An 18,302-nucleotide genomic window follows, 5' to 3' on the forward strand; every position below is an offset into this window, starting at 1 on the left:
CCATGAAAATGCAACCTCTCAGTTGAATGCTGTGAAATGAGATCGAGAGTGGAGCAAAGCAGGCCAAGCTTAATAACCAAAAGGGAAAAAACTTTATGAAGATACGAGTACTATACTTTTATTAAAGAGGGAAAAAAATACCAGAAAGGAAAGCACACAAAGAATCCAAAATGAAAACCTGTCAAAACATTTCTCTTCCCAGTGCCCCCAGTGTCACAACACGATCTTGTTGTCACAGGGGTCCCGCTGTCCCTTGTAGGGTCCCGGCAGCTCTGCGTTGGTCACTCGTGGATCCCGAGGTGGGGCAGGGCCAGGGGACACCCGTGGGGGCCCTGAGAGTGACACTGGTTGTGGGGACCTGGGGGAGAGGGGACACCCGTGGGTGATGCATTCCTCTGTCCCCTCCTCCGGGAGGTCCTGTGGGGATAAGGGGGGGTCTGGGCGGTGTCAGGGGAGGCGGAAAGGGGGTCCCAGCCCGAGCCCCCCACTCACCACTCCTGGAGCTTCCTGGCAGCTGCAAGGGAAAGGGGAGGGGGTGACCGTGGGGACCCCAGGACCCCTGAACCTCCCTGGCACCTTGGCAGCTCCAACCACCCTTGCAACCCCCAAATCCCCACTGCAGCCCCAATTCCCACAGGACCCTGATTCCCCCTGGGCTCTCCCAGCACCCCTGAAGACCCTTGGAACTTCTGCACCACCACAGTGCTCCCAACCCACCCGGTATCCCCCACATTTGAGCCCCAGAACCCCAAGCCTGGCAGGGAGGGGCACCTCCAAGCTCCCCCACCCCCCTGAAAAGATCCCACAACATCCCCGCATGGCCCATCAAGAGCTCCACAAGTGCTCCCAGAGCTCCTGGTGCCGCCCCAATGTTCCCCAAAGCTCACCCAGGGATGGCCCTGGAGCCCAACCAAGACCCTCCAAATGCCCCGCAGATCCCCCAGCACCCCCCGCCGAGGTCACTGTGGGCTCAGTTTGCCCAGCCCAGGGTCCCTGGCTGCTCCTGATCTCTGCCCCCACTCTGGGGGCTTCCCCTCACTCCAGGACCCCCATCCCCCCATTGTCACCCATCCCGGCGGTGCCACCAGAGACAACCCCCGACGACAGCCAGGAGCAGGAGCAGGAACAGGAGGGTCCTGCCGACATTCACAGCCACTGCTGGGGACAGAGGGGGACACACCGGGGTCACCCTGAGCCTCGGGGGTCCTGAACAGCCCAGTGACCCCGTGGGACCCCACCTGTGAGCCAGGGAGAGCCAGGTGTCACCTCCAGGACCAGCTTGGGGGTGAGTGCACGGAACACACGGTGCCCGTCCTGTCCCAGCTGGTTGGTGGCCACGCACTGGTAGGTGCCCGAATGTGCCACCTTGACGTCCCCAAGCTCCAGGAGGGGACCCTGGGCCACCTCCTGCCCGTTGTGCAGCCAGGTGAAGGTGACAGGGGCTGAGCCCACCTGCACCGAGCAGCGCAGGGTCATGGGGTCACCTGTGCGCACCTGGTGTGCCAGGGGACCAGGGGTGATGGTGGCATTGGCCACGGGCACTGCGGGGACACAGACAGGGCTGGCACCGGGCGGGGTGGGATGGGGTGCCGTGGGTGGGGTCTGCCCCAGCCCGAGGGTCCCGCTCACCCAGCACGGTGACATTCAGGGGGTCACTCTCGGCCACGCTGTCCCCGTTGCTGACCCGGCACCGGTACTGGCCGCTGTCATTGTCCTCAACGTGCCGCAGCTCCAGGCGGGGCCCGGTGCCCAGCGGTGCCCCCGAGCCCTCCCGGTGCCAGGAGAAGGACAGGGGACCTGTCCCCTTGGCCACCGCGCAGCTCAGCACCAGGCGGTCCCCAAGTGCCACCTGTGCCCCGGGGGGCTGCACCGACAGGGACACCCCCGAGGGCGGGACCCCTGTGGGGGGACACAGAAGGGATTGGGGACATGGGAGGGGTGGGGGACACGGGAGGGGAAAAGAGGGAATGGAGGGCAGCGGAGAGGATCCCAGTGAGAAGAAGGGCACCCTGGGAGGCATCTTGGGACCTGGGGACAATGGTGAGACCCCATGGAAAGGTGGAGAGACCCAGGCAGGGATGGGGAACCACACGAGAGACTGAGGAGACTCGGGGAATGATTTGGGGTTTAGGGATGGGCGGGTGAAGCCAGGGAAGGAAGGGAGAGCCAAGAGTGGAACAGGGACCTTGGAAGGGGTCGGGAATCCAGGGAGGGGCGGAGAGAACAAACAGAGGGGTGAGGGATCTGGAGGGGGAACTGGGCAGTCATGGGGGAAACCAAGAAGGGCTTGGGAAATTTTGGGTGACCCCAGGGAGGAGAAAAGGGACGGATGAAGGATTCAGGCAGTGGTGGGGAAACACTCAGAGGATGTCAGGCTTCCCTGTCCCCATCCCTGCACTCACTCTGCACTGTCACTGTCACCACCTCTGACTCCCTCCACTGTGCCAGGACAGAGCCCGGCCAGCCCTTGCAGCTGTAGCGGCCACTGTGGTGCAGCTGCAGAGGGGACAGGGACAGCTCGGTCGCATCACTGGGGCCCTTCAGAACCTTCTCTTCATGGTAGAAGTACACGCTTGTGAGCTCTGTGTTCTGCCAGCCCCGGCAGCGCAGTGTCAGCGTGTCCCCCTCCAGCAGCGCCCGCGCCGGCGCCTGCAGCACCAGCAGGTCTGGGGGACAGAGGGGTCCTGTCACACCCCATGGCACCGGGACCCCCCAGCGCACCACGGGTCCGAATTTCAGCATGGGGTCCCCCTCATTCTGTGCTCAGGGATGTGCTCAGAGCGGGGGACAGGCTCTGGGCACATCAGGGGGTGACCCATGGAGCGGAGCCCACCCAGAGCCCTCGGGGTTCCCATGGTGCCAGGCTGGGGACACCCAAACCCCTCTCACCCTTTGAGACAGTCACGGGGTGGCTGAGCTCGGTGCCGGGTTTGTCACACGTGTAGGTGCCACTCTCGGTGACAGTGATTCGGTCTCCTCCCTGCTGTCCGCATCGCTTCCCGTCCCTGTACCAGGTGGTGGCACCGGTGGTCCCCGAGCCCTGGCAGGTCAGTGTCACCCGGTCCCACAGCACTGCTGGCCTCCAAGGGGGATCCACGAGGAGATGGGTGATCTGGGCACCTGTGGGTGACAGGGGACACCAGCCTGCCAGGGCCACCACGGGGCTGGGGACAGCGGGGTGGGGACATGGCATCCCCCGAGGACTCACCAGCGAGGCCGAGGGTCTGGGCTGGAAGGGAGAAGGGACAGGGCTGGGTGGGGGTGGCACCGTGGGGACAGTGCCACTGAGGGCAAAGGGTTTGGGGGCTGTCCCCAGAGTGTCCCCGTGGGGAGAACTTTCAGTTCTTGTGGGAAAGTGCGTGGGGATGGTCCCCAGAAGATTTGCGAGGCTGGGGACATGTCTGTGTCTCAGCCACCCCTGCACCACATCCGAGTGGCACGGATGCCTTGGGAACAGGGACACCGAGGCCACCCTGGGCTGAGGCAGAACACGGGGACACTGTGGACACCCCGGGCACAGGGACACCATGGACACACCCCTTGCTGGCCCAGGTCACCCCCACCAGCTCCTGATCCCATCCCCATGGCCACATCCTCACCCCTCTTGTCCCCTTCTGTCCCTGCATCCCAGTTCCCTTGTCCCTGTGCCCAGAGCTCCCTGAGCCCAAAGGTGCCAGTCCCCACATTCCTGTCCCCACATTCCCATCCCCAAATTACTGCCCCCTCTTGCTGTCCCCAAAGCCATCTGACATCCCCAGTCACTCCAAGCTGCACTGTGGGCAACAGGGACTGGCACTGCTGGCCTTGGGGACCGCAGGGGACCCCGCAGCCCCCCTGTCCCCCCTCCCCACCAGTCTCTGCCCCACCAGGGCCCATCCCTGGGCTGTCAGGCCCGTGCTGGGGCACTCACCCCACAGGAGCAGTGCCACCTTCCCGGCCATCCCGGTGTCCCCAGCCATGTGGACTGGCTGTCCCTGGCTGCTGTGGCCACCGCTCCCCTGGCTGGCGGCTCTTCGGATGAAGGGGAAGGAAGCGAGGTCACGTCTCGTCCCCACGTGGGGGTGGCCCTTGGTGGGGGCAGGGTCGGACAGGATGGGGGCAGGGTGAGGGAAAGGAGACACAGCAGGGGACAGGTTGGGGACAATTTGGGATAGTCTGGGGACATGGTGGGGGATGCTGCTGGGGGCTCGGGGGACGTGGGGAACCAAGGATGGGTGTCCAGGAGAATGGGGCTCCAGGGGAATTGGCGTCTCCATGCCTGCGGGGATTCAGGGATGGGGGTGCTGTGGGAACATGGTCCCCAGGCATTTGGGCTCATGGCATGTGGGTGCCAGGGTTGGGGGTGTACGGGGGAAAAAAAGAACCCTTGGGAAGAGGAGTTCTGGGGGAAGAATCAGCCACTGGGATGGGATCAAGGCAAGGCTGGTCCCGGGCAATGGCAGTGCTGGGATGGGGGTCCCTGGGAGGGAGAGACAAAAGTGATGGGGGTCCCATGACTGGGGAACCAGGAATGGGGTTGCCAGGGATGGGCAGTGCCTGGGTGGGGACGGGAGTCACAGCTCCTTCTCAGGGTGCCTCAGATTTTGGGGTGACCCAGGGCCCAGCACAGCCCCCAGTCCGGGTGCTCGTTTCCTGGGCAGCATCACATGGGTGTCCGGGGTTGCTCTGCCTCTGTGCCCTCCCCTGCCCTTGACTTTTCCCAGTCTTTATTTCTCCTTTTATTTTCCTCATTTTGTGCCATGTCCCCTGACCCCTGGTTCCTGTTTCAACAATCCAGGGAGCAGCTGAGCAGGGAATGGGATGGGGGGACCCAGGGGAAGGGGCAAATGGGGAGTGGGGGGTGCAGGGAAGGGTGGGGAGGCTGTGGGGAATGGAGGTGTTGGGCTGTGCCTCTCCACACTTTCACTTTCGTTTTGCTGGACAAGAAGGAAGAGGCTGTTTGTGCTGAGAGTCAGATGGGAAAGGGGAGGGGATTCTGTCCTGGGGGAAAACCAGGGGAGTAGGGTCCTGGGAGGTCCTTGTTTTGGGGAAAGCCAGTCCAGGGGTGACACATCCTGGCATGAGGGGTCCTGTCCAGTGCGTGGCACTTCCAGAAATGTCCCTGCACATTCCTAGCCGGATGCCTGTCCCAGGGGTGGCACATCCTGGGCACCCCGTCAGTCCAAGGCTGGAGCCCAGCCATGGCCCAGCCCCACTGCACAGGGGTGGCCACTGGCCAGCCCTGCTCTGGCCAGCCCCAGGTGGCAGCCAGGACCTGAGGGTCCCCCCAGCCACCCTGGCTTTGATTCTGGCAGCTTTAGAGCTGCTGCAGAGGTGAGAATTCTGTGGGGGAAGTGGCCTGGCTGTGGTTTGCTCAGCCCTGCAAGAAGCACAAAACCCAAAGGGAGCCCAAGCAGTGGCTCTGCGAGGGCCTTGGATGGTTTTCAGAGCAGGGCTGGCTGGAAACCCCCCTGCAGGGGCAGCTGAGAGGGAACCAGTCCAGAAATGCAGCAATTGATCATTTTGTCTCTTGCAGCAAGGTGCTGAGATAGCTCCAGAAACCCTGCAAAGACAATAACGTTTTGCACAAGAACCTGACCAGGTCCCTCCTCCTTGCTGTCTCAAACCTGAAGCCCCGTGGAACATCCTGGCAAGAATATTTGGGTTCTGGCTCGGCTGCCCTACAAGAGGGAATTGTGTGGAAGCATCGAGCAATGTCTGTGTGCTGTGGTCGTGGTGGGGCTGTGGGGAGTGACCCTGTCTGGATTCCAGGTGTCCCCAGAGCTGCTCCATCCCTGCCCTCCTCACCTGCACAGGGCACGGGGAATAGACAGGGCTCTGCCCCAGCCCTGCCCCACCCCTGCCAGGGTACCCCTCCACTTCCCGGAGCTGTGGGGACCTTACCCTGTGTCGTGGTTGAACACTGGCACAATGCCAGTGCCCCCATGAAAATGCAACCTCTCAGCTGAATGCTGTGAAATGAGATCGAGAGCGGAGCAAAGCAGGCCAAGCTTAATAACCAAAAGGGAAAAAACTTTATGAAGCTACTAGTACTATACTTCTATAAAAGAGGAAAAAAATACCAGAAAGGAAAGCACACAAAGAATCCAAAATGAAAACCTGTCAAAACATTTCTCTTCCCAGTGCCCCCAGTGTCACAACACGATCTTGTTGTCACGGGGGTCCCGCTGTCCCTTGTAGGGTCCCGGCAGCTCTGCGTTGGTCACTCGTGGATCCCGAGGTGGGGCAGGGCCAGGGGACACCCGTGGGGGCCCTGAGAGTGACACTGGTTGTGGGGACCTGGGGGAGAGGGGACACCCGAGGGTGATGCATTCCTCTGTCCCCTCCTCCGGGGCTGTCCTGTGGGGATAAGGGGGGGTCTGGGCGGTGTCAGGGGAGGCGGAAAGGGGAGTCCCAGCCCAAGCCCCCCACTCACCTGTCCTGGAGCTTCCTGGCAGCTGCAAGGGAAAGGGGAGGGGGTGACCGTGGGGACCCCAGGACCCCTGAACCTTCCTGGCACCTTGGCAGCTCCAACCACCCTTGGAACTTCTGCACCACCACAGTGCTCCAAACCCACCCGGTATCCCCCACATTTGAGCCCCAGAACACCAAGCCTGGCAGGGAGGGGCACCTCCAAGCTCCCCCACCCCACTGAAAAGATCCCACAACATCCCCGCATGGCCCATCAAGAGCTCCACAAGTGCTCCCAGAGCTCCTGGTGCCGCCCCAATGTTCCACAAAGCTCACCCAGGGATGGCCCTGGAGCCCAACCAAGACCCTCCAAATGCCCCGCAGATCCCCCAGCACCCCCCGCCGAGGTCACTGTGGGCTCAGTTTGCCCAGCCCAGGGTCCCTGGCTGCTGCTGATCTCTGCCCCCACTCTGGGGGCTTCCCCTCACTCCAGGACCCCCATCCCCCCATTGTCACCCACCCCGGCGGTGCCACCAGAGACAGCCCCCGACGACAGCCAGGAGCAGGAGCAGGAACAGGAGGGTCCTGCCGACATTCACAGCCACTGCTGGGGACAGAGAGGGACACACTGGGGTCACCCTGAGCCTCGGGGGTCCTGAACAGCCCAGTGACCCCGTGGGACCCCACCTTTGAGCCAGGGTGAGCCAGGTGCCACCTCCAGGGCCATCTCCATACTGAGAGCATGGAACACGCGGTGCCCATCCTGTCCCAGCTGGTTGGTGGCCACGCACTGGTAGGTGCCCGAATGTGCCACCTCGACGTCCCCGAGCTCCAGGAGGGGACCCTGGGCCACCTCCTGCCCGTTGTGCAGCCAGGTGAAGGTGACAGGGGCTGAGCCCACCTGCACCGAGCAGCGCAGGGTCACGGGATCACCTGCGCGCACCTGGTGTGCCAGGGGACCGGGGGTGATGGTGGCATTGGCCACGGGCACTGCGGGGACACAGACAGGGCTGGCACCGGGCGGGGTGGGATGGGGGTGCCATGGGTGGGGTCACCCCCAGCGCGAGGGTCCCGCTCACCCAGCACGGTGACATTCAGGGGGTCACTCTCGGCCACGCTGTCCCCGTTGCTGACCCGGCACCGGTACTGGCCGCTGTCACTGTCCTCAGCGTGCCGCAGCTCCAGGCGGGGCCCGGTGCCCAGCGGTGCCCCCGAGCCCTCCCGATGCCAGGAGAAGGACAGGGGACCTGTCCCTGAGGCCACCGCACAGCTCAGCACCAGGCTGTCCCCAAGTGCCACCTGTCCCCCGGGGGGCTGCACCGACAGGGACACCCCCGAGGGTGGGACCCCTGAAGGAGGGGGACACCAGGGGACAGTGAGGGACCCAGGGGAGAGGGGCAGGGGGACCCCAGGGAGGGAGAGGGGGGCAGAGATGGGGGGGCTTGGAAAGGAACCCTGAGGAAAGATGGAGGGTCCAGGGAGGGGACACTGGTAGAGGGTGGGGTGCAACACCAGGAGGGAGTGAGAGACCCCAGAGCGGGGACCTTGAGACCCGTGGATGGACCTCAGAGTGGGGTGGGGAGATCCAGGGAGGGGTGAGGGGACCTGGTGAGGGATGGGGAAATATGAGCCAGGAATGGGGGACCTGGGAGGGACCCATGGCAGGGATGGCAAGACACAGAAAAGCCTTCGGGGAAGGATGGGGATACCCATGTAGGGCAGGTGAACCTGGGCTGGGAACTGTAAAAGGAGAGGGGGAGCCAGGGAGGGATACCAAAAGGTTGGGGGCCTCAAGGCAGGTGTCAGGCTCGGCTTGGGGTCCCTAACGAGGGGACCGGGGAGGCCGTGGGGGCTCCCCGTGCCCATCCCCGCACTCACTGCGCACCGTGACGCGGAGCCGGGCGCTGCTCTTCCGCACGGTCCCCCCCTCGGAGCGCACCTCGCAGCTGTAATTCCCCGAGTGGGAGACCCCCACTTTGGGCAGCAGCAGCTGCGGGGACCCCTGCGGGCCCCACATCACCTGCCCGTCCCGGTAGAACACGTGCAGGAGGGGGGCTCGGGGCCGCAGGGGGCTAGGGGTGCTGAGGCAGCTGAGAGCCAGGGGGGACCCCTCGGTGGGCTCGGGGGGACCCTCCAGCACCGGCACTGAGAAGAGCTCTGGGGAGGAGAGGGGAGGTGAGGACGGTGACCCTGAGTCTGCTGGGGAAATGGCTTTGGGGGTGCCAGGATATTGGAGTTCATGCTGTGGGGGGCTCACCCTGCACTGTCACTGTCACCAGTGCTGACTTCTTCCAACCCCAGTATTCCACCCGGCCCTCGCAGCTGTAGCGGCCGCTGTGGTTCAGCTGCAGAGGGGACAGGGGCAGCTCGGTCTGCTCATGGAACCACCCCAGTTTCTGCCTCTCGTGGTAGAAGGACACTGAGGTGACCTTGTCCCACCAGCCCCGGCAGCGCAGTGTCAGCGTGTCCCCCTCCAGCAGCGCCGGCGCCGGCACCTGCAGCACGAGCCAGTCTGGGGGACAGAGGGGTCCTGTCACACCCCATGGCACCGGGACCCCCCAGCGCACCAGGGGTCCCCAATTTCAGCACCGGGTCCCCCTCATTGTGTGCTCAGGGATGTGCTCAGAGCAGGGGACAGGCTCTGGGCACAGCAGTGAGTGACCCATGGAGCGGAGCCCACCCAGAGCCCTCGGGGTCCCCACGGTGCCAGGCTGGGGACACCCAAACCCCTCTCACCCTCTGAGACCGTCACAGGGGAGCTGTGCCCGGTGCCAGGTCTGTGACACGTGTAGGTGCCACTCTCAGTGACAGTGACTTGGTCTTGTCCCTGCTGTCCCCATCGCTTCCCGTCCCTGTACCAGGTGGTGACACCGGCGGTCCCCGAGCCCTGGCAGGTCAGTGTCACCTGGTCCCACAGCACTGCCGGCCTCCAGGGAGGCTCCACGAGGAGCTGGGTGGTCTGGGCACCTGTGGGTGACAGGGGACACCAGCCTGCCAGGGCCAGCACGGGGCTGGGGACAGCGGGGTGGGGACATGGCATCCCCCGAGGACTCACCAGCGAGGCCGAGGGTCTGGGCTGGAAGGGAGAAGGGACAGGGCTGGGTGGGGGTGGCACTGTGGGGACAGTGCCACTGAAGGCACAGGGTTTAGGGGCTGTCCCCAGAGTGTCCCCGTGGGGAGAACTTTCAGTACTTGTGGGAAAGTGCGTGGGGATGGTCCCCAGAAGATTTGCAAGGCTGGGGACATGTCTGTGTCACAGCCACCCCTGCAGCACATCCATGTGGCACGGATGCCTTGGGAACAGGGACACCAAGGCCACACTGGGCTGAGGCAGAACACGGGGACACTGTGGACACCCCGGGCACCAGGACACCACGGACACAGCCCATGCTGGCCCAGGTCACCCCCACCAGCTCCTGATCCCATCCCCATGGCCACATCCTCACCTTTCTTGTCCCCTTCTGTCCCTGCATCCCAGTTCCCTTGTCCCTGTGCCCAGAGCTCCCTGAGCCCAAAGGTGCCAGTCCCCACATTCCTGTCCCCACATTCCCATCCCCAAATTCCTGCCCCCTCTTCCTGTCCCCAAAGCCACCCAACATCCCCAGTCACTCCAAGCTGCACTGTGGGCAACAGGGACTGGCACTGCTGGCCTTGGGGACCTCAGGGGACCCCGCAGCCCCCCTGTGCCCCCTCCCCACCAGTCTCTGCCTCACCAGGGCCCATCCCCAGGCTGTCAGGCCCGTGCTGGGTCACTCACCCCACAGGAGCAGTGCCACCTTCCCGGCCATCCCGGTGTCCCCAGCCATGTGGACTGGCTGTCCCTGGCTGCTGTGGCCACCGCTCCCCTGGCTGGCGGCTCTTCGGATGAAGGGGAAGGAAGCGAGGTCACGTCTCGTCCCCACGTGGGGGTGGCCCTTGGTGGGGGCAGGGTGGCCACAAGCTGGGCACAGGCTGTGGGCAGGGTGGGGACAGGGTGGGGACAAGGCTGCGTGATGCACGGTGCGACATGGGGTCCCAGGATTTGGGGGCTCAGATCGTTTAGGTAGCCAGGGATGGGTGTCCAGGGGAATTGGGGATCCTGTGGGAATGGGGGGTCCCTGGAGACTCAAAGTCCCTGGGAAAGGGGATTTTAGGGGATGGAATAAACAGCAGAGTGTTCCTTGGGAATGAGCTCCTGGGCCCTGGAGATCCTGTGGAATGTGAGTGCTGGGATTCGTGTTCGCTGGCAAGGTGGCACACAAGGATTGGGGGTCCCGTGACTTCATTTCCAGGGGAATGGAAGTCCCAGGGATGGGCAGTGGCTGGATAAATCCGTGGGTCTCAGCTTTTTCCTTGGGTGCCTCATATTTTGGGGTGACCCTGAGCCCAGCACAGCCCCTACCCTGCCAGGGCTGTCCTGAGAGGCTCTGGGTCTGTGCCCCACACACCCCTAGGTTTTTTTCTGTCCCCACCATTTCCTGGCTCAGTGATCTCATGCAACACTTGTTGCCCAATTCATTCAGACACAGTTACACATCCATCGGATAAAGGCAATAAATCTTTTCCCACAGCATTTTTTTCTCAATAAAAGACAAATTCAGCAAAAATCAAACTCTGCTCAAATAAAAAAATCAAAACGATAAAATGCTCTGGTTTATAGAATATTTTCAGTTGCTCCCCCAGCAAGTCGCTCACAATAAAAACACAAGCAAATCCCAAAGAAATGAGACCTTTTTGGTTCCCTTTAGGAGCTCCTTGGTGCATCCCACAGCAGCATTTGCTTGTGGATAGCACAGAGTGTGGAATCTCCCTGAGTGTCCAACAGCTCCTTGGGATTGTTTCCTGCCTGCTGGGCAGCAACCCAGCCCATGAGGAAGCCTTTTGTGGGGGCATATTTAGGAATTATTCCCATTTCTCTCACCCTGGAACTCAATTGGCTTCCTATGGATTCTCCTCCCAAAGGGGAGAAGCTCTGTCCATCCTTGGAACAGTGCCCTGGAATCTGTGGAAATGCCCGTGTGTGCCTCAGGGTCTGATTCTCTGGTAAATCCACTCCAGCCTGCCCTGAATTACCCTGCCTGGGCATTCTCTGCTCCTGCTGTGGCATCCCTGTTCCCCAGGCGCTCGTGAACAGCCCCTGCTCAGTATTTCCACACTTTTTCCTCTCTTCTGGTGTGCATATCCAGAACACCAACATTCTTTCTGGGAGGTTCCAAAGGGCTGCAGGTTTTGTTCAAGAAGGAGGGTCCAGGTCAGGTTGTTGAGCAGATTGGGGTGGGATTTGCAGCAGTTCTGGGGCTGTCTCAGCAACTTGGAAAGAGGGAAGAAATGATGAATTGTTGCATTTTCAGACTGGTTCCATCTCAGTTGCCCGTGCAGGGGAAGTTTCCAGCCAGCCCTGCCCTGAAAACCATCAAAGGCCCTCGCAGAGCCACTGCTTGGGATCCCTTTGAGTTTTGTGGTTTTTGCAGGGCTGAACAAACCACAGGCAGGCCATTTCCTCATACACAATTCTCACTTCTGCAGCAGCTCCACAGACCCAGAGCCCCTCAGAATCTGCCTGGGGTGACCCCCAGGCTTGTGGGGGCTGTGCTGGGCTCAGGGTCACCCCAAAATATGAGGCACCCAGGGAAGGAGCTGAGACCTCTGTGCCCACCCAGCCACTGCCCATCCCTGGGACTTCCATTCCCCTGGAAATGAAGTCATGGGACCCCCATTCCTCATGTCCCACCTTAGCTGGTACCACGAATCCCAGTACTCACATTCCACAGGATCTCCAGGGACCAGGACCTCATTCCCAGGGAACACTCTGCTGTTCATTCCATGTCCTGAAATCCCCTTTCCCAGGGACTTTGAGTCTCCAGGGACCCCCCATTCCCACAGGATCCCCAATTCCCCTGGACACCCATCCCTGGCTACCTAAACGATCTGAGCCCCCAAATCCTGGACCCCATGTCGCACCGTGCATCACGCAGCCTTGTCCCCACCCTGTCCCCACCCTGCCCACAGCCTGTGCCCAGCTTGTGGCCACCCTGCCCCCACCAAGGGCCACCCCCACGTGGGGACGAGACGTGACTTCGCTTCCTTCCCCTTCATCCGAAGAGCCGCCAGCCAGGGGAGCGGTGGCCACAGCAGCCAGGGACAGCCAGTCCACATGGCTGGGGACACTGGGATGGCCGGGAAGGTGGCACTGCTCCTGTGGGGTGAGTGACCCAGCACGGGCCTGACAGCCCAGGGATGGGACCTGGTGAGGCAGAGACCGGTGGGGAGGGGGCACAGGGGGGCTGCGGGGTCCCCTGAGGTCCCCAAGGCCAGCAGTGCCAGTCCCTGTTGCCCACAGTGCAGCTTGGTGTGACTGGGGATGTCGGGTAGCTTTGGGGACAGGAAGAGGGGGCAGGAATTTGGGGATGGGGATATGGGGACAGGAATGTGGGGACTGGCACCTTTGGGCTCAGGGAGCTCTGGGCACAGGGACAAGGGAACTGGGATGCAGGGACAGAAGGGGACAAGAGGGGTGAGCATGTGGCCATGGGGATGGGATCAGGAGCTGGTGGGGGTGACCTGGGCCAGCATGGGCTGTGTCCGTGGTGTCCTGGTGCCCAGGGTGTCCACAGTGTCCCCGTGTTCTGCCTCAGCCTAGGGTGGCCTCGGTGTCCCTGTTCCCAAGGCATCCGTGCCACTGGGATGTGGTGCAGGGGTGGCTGAGACACAGCCTCGCAAATCTTCTGGGGACCATCCCCACGCACTTTCCCACAAGAACTGAAAGTTCTCCCCACGGGGACACTATGGGGACAGCCCCCAAACCCTGTGCCCTCAGTGACACTGTCCCCACGGTGCCACCCCCACCCAGCCCTGTCCCTTCTCCCTTCCAGCCCAGACCCTCGGCCTCGCTGGTGAGTCCTCGGGGGATGCCATGTCCCCACCCCGCTGTCCCCAGCCCCGTGGTGGCCCTGGCAGGCTGGTGTCCCCTGTCACCCACAGGTGCCCAGACCCCCCAGCTCCTTGTGGATCCCCCCTGGAGGCCGGCAGTGCTGTGGGACTGGGTGACACTGACCTGCCAGAGCTCGGGGACCGCCGGTGTCACCACCTGGTACAGGGACGGGAAGCGATGGGGACAGCAGGGACGAGACCAAGTCACTGTCACCGAGAGTGGCACCTACACGTGTGACAAACCCGGCACCGAGCTCAGCCACCCCGTGACGGTGTCAAAGGGTGAGAGGGGTTTGGGTGTCCCCAGCCTGGCACCGCGGGGACCCCGAGGGCTCTGGGTGGGCTCCTCTCCATGGGTCACTCACTGCTGTGCCCAGAGCCTGTCCCCTGCTCTGGGGACATCCCAGAGCATCCCGGTGAGGGGGACCCGGTGCTGAAATTGGGGATCGCTGGTGCGCTGGGGGGTCCCGGTGCCATGGGGTGTGACAGGACCCCTCTGTCCCCCAGACCGGCTGGTGCTGCAGGTGCCGGCACGGGCACTGCTGGAGGGGGACACGCTGACACTGCGCTGCCGGGGCTGGGAGAACACAGAGCTCACAAGTGTGTACTTCTACCATGAAGAGAAGGTTCTGAAGGGCCCCAGTGATGCGACCGAGCTGTCCCTGTCCCCTCTGCAGCTGCACCACAGTGGCCGCTACAGCTGCAAGGGCTGGCCGGGCTCTGTCCTGGCACAGTGGAGGGAGTCAGAGGTGGTGACAGTGACAGTGCAGAGTGAGTGCAGGGATGCGTACAGGGAAGCCTGACATCCTCTGAGTGTTTCCCCACCACTGCCTGAATCCTTCATCCGTCCCTTTTCTCCTCCCTGGGGTCACCCAAAATTTCCCAAGCCCTTCTTGGTTTCCCCCATGACTGCCCAGTTCCCCCTCCAGATCCCTCACCCCTCTGTTTGTTCTCTCCGCCCCTCCCTGGATTCCCGACCCCTTCCAAGGTCCCTGTTCCACTCTTGGCTCTCCCTTCCTTCCCTGGCTTCACCCGCCCATCCCTAAACCCCAAATCATTCCCCGAGTCTCCTCAGTCTCTTGTGTGATTCCCCATCCCTGCCTGGGTCTCTCCACCTTTCCATGGGGTCTCGCCATTGTCCCCAGGTCCCAAGATGCCTCCCAGGGTCCCCTCCTGCTCACTGGGATCCTCTCCGTTCCCCTCCATTCCCTCTTTTCCCCTCCCGTGTCCCCCATCCCTCCCATGTCCCCAATCCCTCCTGTGTCCCCCCACAGGGGTCCCACCCTCGGGGGTGTCCCTGTCGGTGCAGCCTCCCACGGCACAGGTGGCACCTGGGGACCGCCTGGTGCTGAGCTGCGCGGTGGCCAAGGGGACAGGTCCCCTGTCCTTCTCCTGGCACCGGGAGGGCTCGGGGGCACCGCTGGGCACCGGGCCCCGCCTGGAGCTGCGGCACGTTGGGGACAATGACAGTGGCCAGTACCGGTGCCGGGTCAGCAACGGGGACAGCGTGGCCGAGAGTGACCCCCTGAATGTCACCGTGCTGGGTGAGCGGGACCCTCGCGCTGGGGCAGACCCCACCCACGGCACCCCATCCCACCCCGCCCGGTGCCAGCCCTGTCTGTGTCCCCGCAGTGCCTGTGGCCAATGCCACCATCACCCCCGGTCCCCTGGCACACCAGGTGCGCGCAGGTGACACCGTGACCCTGCGCTGCTCGGTGCAGGTGGGCTCAGCCCCTGTCACCTTCACCTGGCTGCACAACAGGCAGGAGGTGGCCCAGGGTCCCCTCCTGGAGCTTGGGGACGTCGAGGTGGCACATTCGGGCACCTACCAGTGCGTGGCCACCAACCAGCTGGGACAGGATGGGCACCGTGTGTTCCATGCACTCAGCCCAGAGCTGGCCCTGGAGGTGACACCATGGGGACACAGGAACACAGGTGGGGTCACACAGGGTCACCAGGGAGTGCAGCACCCCTGGGGTGATGGGTGATCCTGATGTGTCCCCCTCTGTTTCTTGCAGTGGCTGCAGGGGTCGGTGGGGCCCTTTTGTTCCTGGTCCTGCTCGTGGGTGTCATTGTGGCCTGGCACCGGTGGCACCGAGTGGGTGGGTGACAATGGGGGGACGGGGGTCCCAGGGAGCTGTAGAGGCCACCAAAATTTGGGAACGATAGGGAACCCCAGAACTGTGACCTTGGCTGGGGGTCCTGTAGGGTTTGGCGAGGTGCTGGAGGGTCCTGCAGGGATGTTGGGGGTTCGTTCAGGGACCCTTGGGGTGGTTTGAGGGGGTCTCTGTCCCTGCTGAGTTTTGGATACTTGAGATCGGGGACACTGGGGGTGTTCATGAATTCTGGGGGGCTCCAGGGATGCTTGGGGGTCCTGAGGGGAATTGAGGGTCCAGTGGGGGTTCAGGAATCCTAAGAGGGGTCAGGGCTCTGGGACCCCACAGTGACCCCTCCCCTCTTTCCTCTGCAGCCACCAGGAAGCACCAGGAAAGGTGAGTGGGGGTCTCCAGCCATGAGTCCCTTTTACCCCCACCCCACAACTCCCCTTCCCACACATCCCCTTTATTCCCTCAGAGCGCCCCCTGATCCCCCGGCACCCCCAGAGGAGGGGGAGGTGCTGTACACCCAAATTGTGACCCCTGAGAGGGCAGGAGGTGAGTACGGGGGGGACACACGCACAGGGACACGTCACCCACGAGTGTCACCCCACCCAGATGTCACAGCCTGTGTCTCTCGCAGCGTCCCCCCGTGCCAGCACACTCCAGGATCCCCAGGTGACCTACGCGGAGCTGCGGGGACCCCGGGAGCGACCTGGGGAACCCGGTGACATCTACGGGAATGTGCTGTGACACCGGGGGGAACTGGGGGGCACTGGGGGTCCCACCCATGGGCACCCACACATGTGTGTGCTGCCACTAAAAACTGTCCCTCTCCGTGGAGGCACAAAGATCCCAAAGGGCTGAGAGAAGAACAATTTCCTGAAACAGCAATGAGAATAAAACCAACAGAAATAGCAACGAGGTTCAGAATTCAAAGGGTCACTAAAGGAAGGATTTTCAGTGAAAGCCCTGACAAGGAATAAACCCCGGGCATTTCCCCCAGCACGTTTCCTCCACCAGGGGAACCTGGCAGGGCCCTGGACCTTCCTTGCTCTGATGGCCAAAGCAGCCTTCAGGAGCCTCTGGATTCTCTTGTCCCCTGTCCCAACCCCCTCCTCTACCGTATTCCCCTCCTGAGGATGTTACAAAGGCCCTGTGGGGGTTCCACAGCCTCTGCCTTCTCCAGGGCAGTTGGGATCAGGCCATGGCACAGGGTGGGGTGTGAGAGACAAGAAAAGTTTGATATCTCAAGACCTTTTGGAACACCTGTGTTTGGCAGGGCTGGGTCAGGCCTTGCTTTGGTGAGACAGGGCCCTGTTTGTCAGTCTGTCAGCCATGGCACACTGGGGACAGTGTGACACTCTACCAAACTCTGCTCCTGAGTGGCCAGGTGACCAGAAGTGCCAGCTGGGGAGGGGGCCCTTGGTGGCCCAAATGGCTTAAGAGGCAGATCATGAGGTGGCCAAGTCCCTGACCCTGTCTCCTCTTGAGCTGCCTGTCCCATCCACACTGAAATCCAGGAGTGATCATGCCTCTTGGTTTACAAGAGATATGCCTGCCAAGGAAAGTGGGAACCCTGCTGGAATAAGAAGATCCATCTTTAAACTTTAGTGTCAAAACTGACGGGGTTTCCATGCAAAAATTTACGAAAAGAAATAGCAGCTCTTTACTGGGAAATTTATCAACCAGAACAGAACAAAGAACAAAGAACACAAACCCAGAATTTTCCCTCCCACTCAGGGCTCTTTGTTTGTGTTTGGTGCAGTTATGGCCACGGCCAGCAGGGGGCGCTGCAGGGAGCGCTCCCGGCCAGCAGGGGGCGCCCCGCTCGAGCTCGGTCCCCTCAGGGCCAATGGCGGCCTCGGAGGGAGGGAGGAGGGGAAATCGCTCCTTTTGCAAACTCACCGGCACCAATTGGTCCCGGCACCACCACCGGCAGTGGGCAGAAGCCCACCTGCCCTGTTATCCCATCCTGCCTGCTGAGGACATGCTCTCTGCCTGCCAGGACATCCTGCTCCACCTGCCAGGGACATCCCCCCTGCCCTGCTCTGGGCATTCCCCTTGTCCTGACTGCCAGGAACTTACTTTACCCCTAGAGAACCTCCCAAGCCCAGAGGAGGGCCTGCTTTACCTCTAAGGAGACGCCTCTGTCACTCCTCTGTTCCACTCACTTCCCCCCATTCCCGGCTGGCCCCTTCACAGGAGTCTGGAAACGTGCTTGCTCACTCTCTTGTCTCCCAGTTTTTCTTACCGATCCGTCGCTCCTCTGTGATGCTTCTCCATGTTGCTCCTCCACGTTGCTCCTCTGCGTTGCTTCTCCACGTTGCTCCTCTGCGTTGCTCGTCTCACGCTGATCCTATGCTCCGGAGGTAGCCAGCAAATCCCGAGGGTCCCTCGAAGCCGGTGGTTGAGCTGTCCTGCTGTCCGGAGCTCCTCTTCAGGTGTGGCTATCCCGGACGAGCCCCCAAATTGAAACGAACCCAGCTTATACCTTTATTAATGTTCAGCTCTTTATTAATAATGATCAGCTGGGCAGGGGTCTCGACACAGAGCTCACCCCCGCTGTTGTAGCTTTTTCCAAGTAGCCGAATGGGGAGGAGGCTGCAGAGTCTGTCCCTGGAGTCTTCGTGGCACACTGGTAGCCGAAGGGTGAAGAGATGTGCAGTCTGTTGCTGAGATCCTGATCAGCAGCTCTTCCCCCTCCTTTCCTCCATGTAACACCAGGAAAATCCGCCTCTTTGTTTCTGCTTCTCACAGCCCACTCCAGTCCAAACTTCTGTAGGTGATGCTGACAGGTCAAATGTCGATCAGGGATGAGTTTCCCTTTCCCCAGCCAGCGTACCGGTCCAGCCCCCTCCACTATGTTCAGTTTTCCATTTAGTGGTGTCTTTATCCCCAAAACCC

At 62.1% G+C, this 18,302-nt stretch overlaps 3 protein-coding genes across 3 annotated transcripts; 1 reads left to right on the forward strand and 2 right to left on the reverse strand.

The window, feature by feature from the left end:
• Nucleotides 1-1,046: 1,046 nt before the first annotated feature.
• LOC146765370 (Fc receptor-like protein 2) lies at nt 1,047-4,655 on the reverse strand. Its single transcript, XM_085560633.1, has 7 exons — nt 3,911-4,655; nt 3,209-3,229; nt 2,890-3,120; nt 2,403-2,666; nt 1,630-1,899; nt 1,239-1,541; nt 1,047-1,158 (listed from the first exon to the last, which is right to left on the reverse strand). Exons 1-7 carry the CDS (start codon nt 4,254-4,256, stop codon nt 1,064-1,066), a joined length of 1,530 nt encoding a protein of 509 aa, XP_085416759.1. The 5' UTR covers nt 4,257-4,655; the 3' UTR covers nt 1,047-1,063.
• A 137-nt stretch (nt 4,656-4,792) lies between these two features.
• Nucleotides 4,793-12,496, reverse strand: LOC110471572 (Fc receptor-like protein 3). Its single transcript, XM_085560638.1, has 10 exons — nt 10,148-12,496; nt 9,446-9,466; nt 9,127-9,357; nt 8,648-8,902; nt 8,269-8,547; nt 7,470-7,739; nt 7,078-7,380; nt 6,911-6,994; nt 6,416-6,437; nt 4,793-6,279 (listed from the first exon to the last, which is right to left on the reverse strand). Exons 1-10 carry the CDS (start codon nt 10,863-10,865, stop codon nt 6,135-6,137), a joined length of 2,328 nt encoding a protein of 775 aa, XP_085416764.1. The 5' UTR covers nt 10,866-12,496; the 3' UTR covers nt 4,793-6,134.
• Nucleotides 12,424-16,319, forward strand: LOC116184477 (Fc receptor-like protein 4). Its single transcript, XM_085560433.1, has 11 exons — nt 12,424-12,572; nt 13,242-13,262; nt 13,351-13,581; nt 13,807-14,096; nt 14,229-14,247; nt 14,574-14,843; nt 14,932-15,234; nt 15,318-15,401; nt 15,770-15,791; nt 15,874-15,953; nt 16,039-16,319. Exons 1-11 carry the CDS (start codon nt 12,524-12,526, stop codon nt 16,146-16,148), a joined length of 1,479 nt encoding a protein of 492 aa, XP_085416559.1. The 5' UTR covers nt 12,424-12,523; the 3' UTR covers nt 16,149-16,319.
• Nucleotides 16,320-18,302: the final 1,983 nt, after the last annotated feature.

Source organism: Lonchura striata, chromosome 25, assembly GCF_050655825.1.
Source record: "Lonchura striata isolate lonStrDom1 chromosome 25, ASM5065582v1, whole genome shotgun sequence".
Lineage (NCBI taxonomy): Eukaryota > Metazoa > Chordata > Aves > Passeriformes > Estrildidae > Lonchura > Lonchura striata.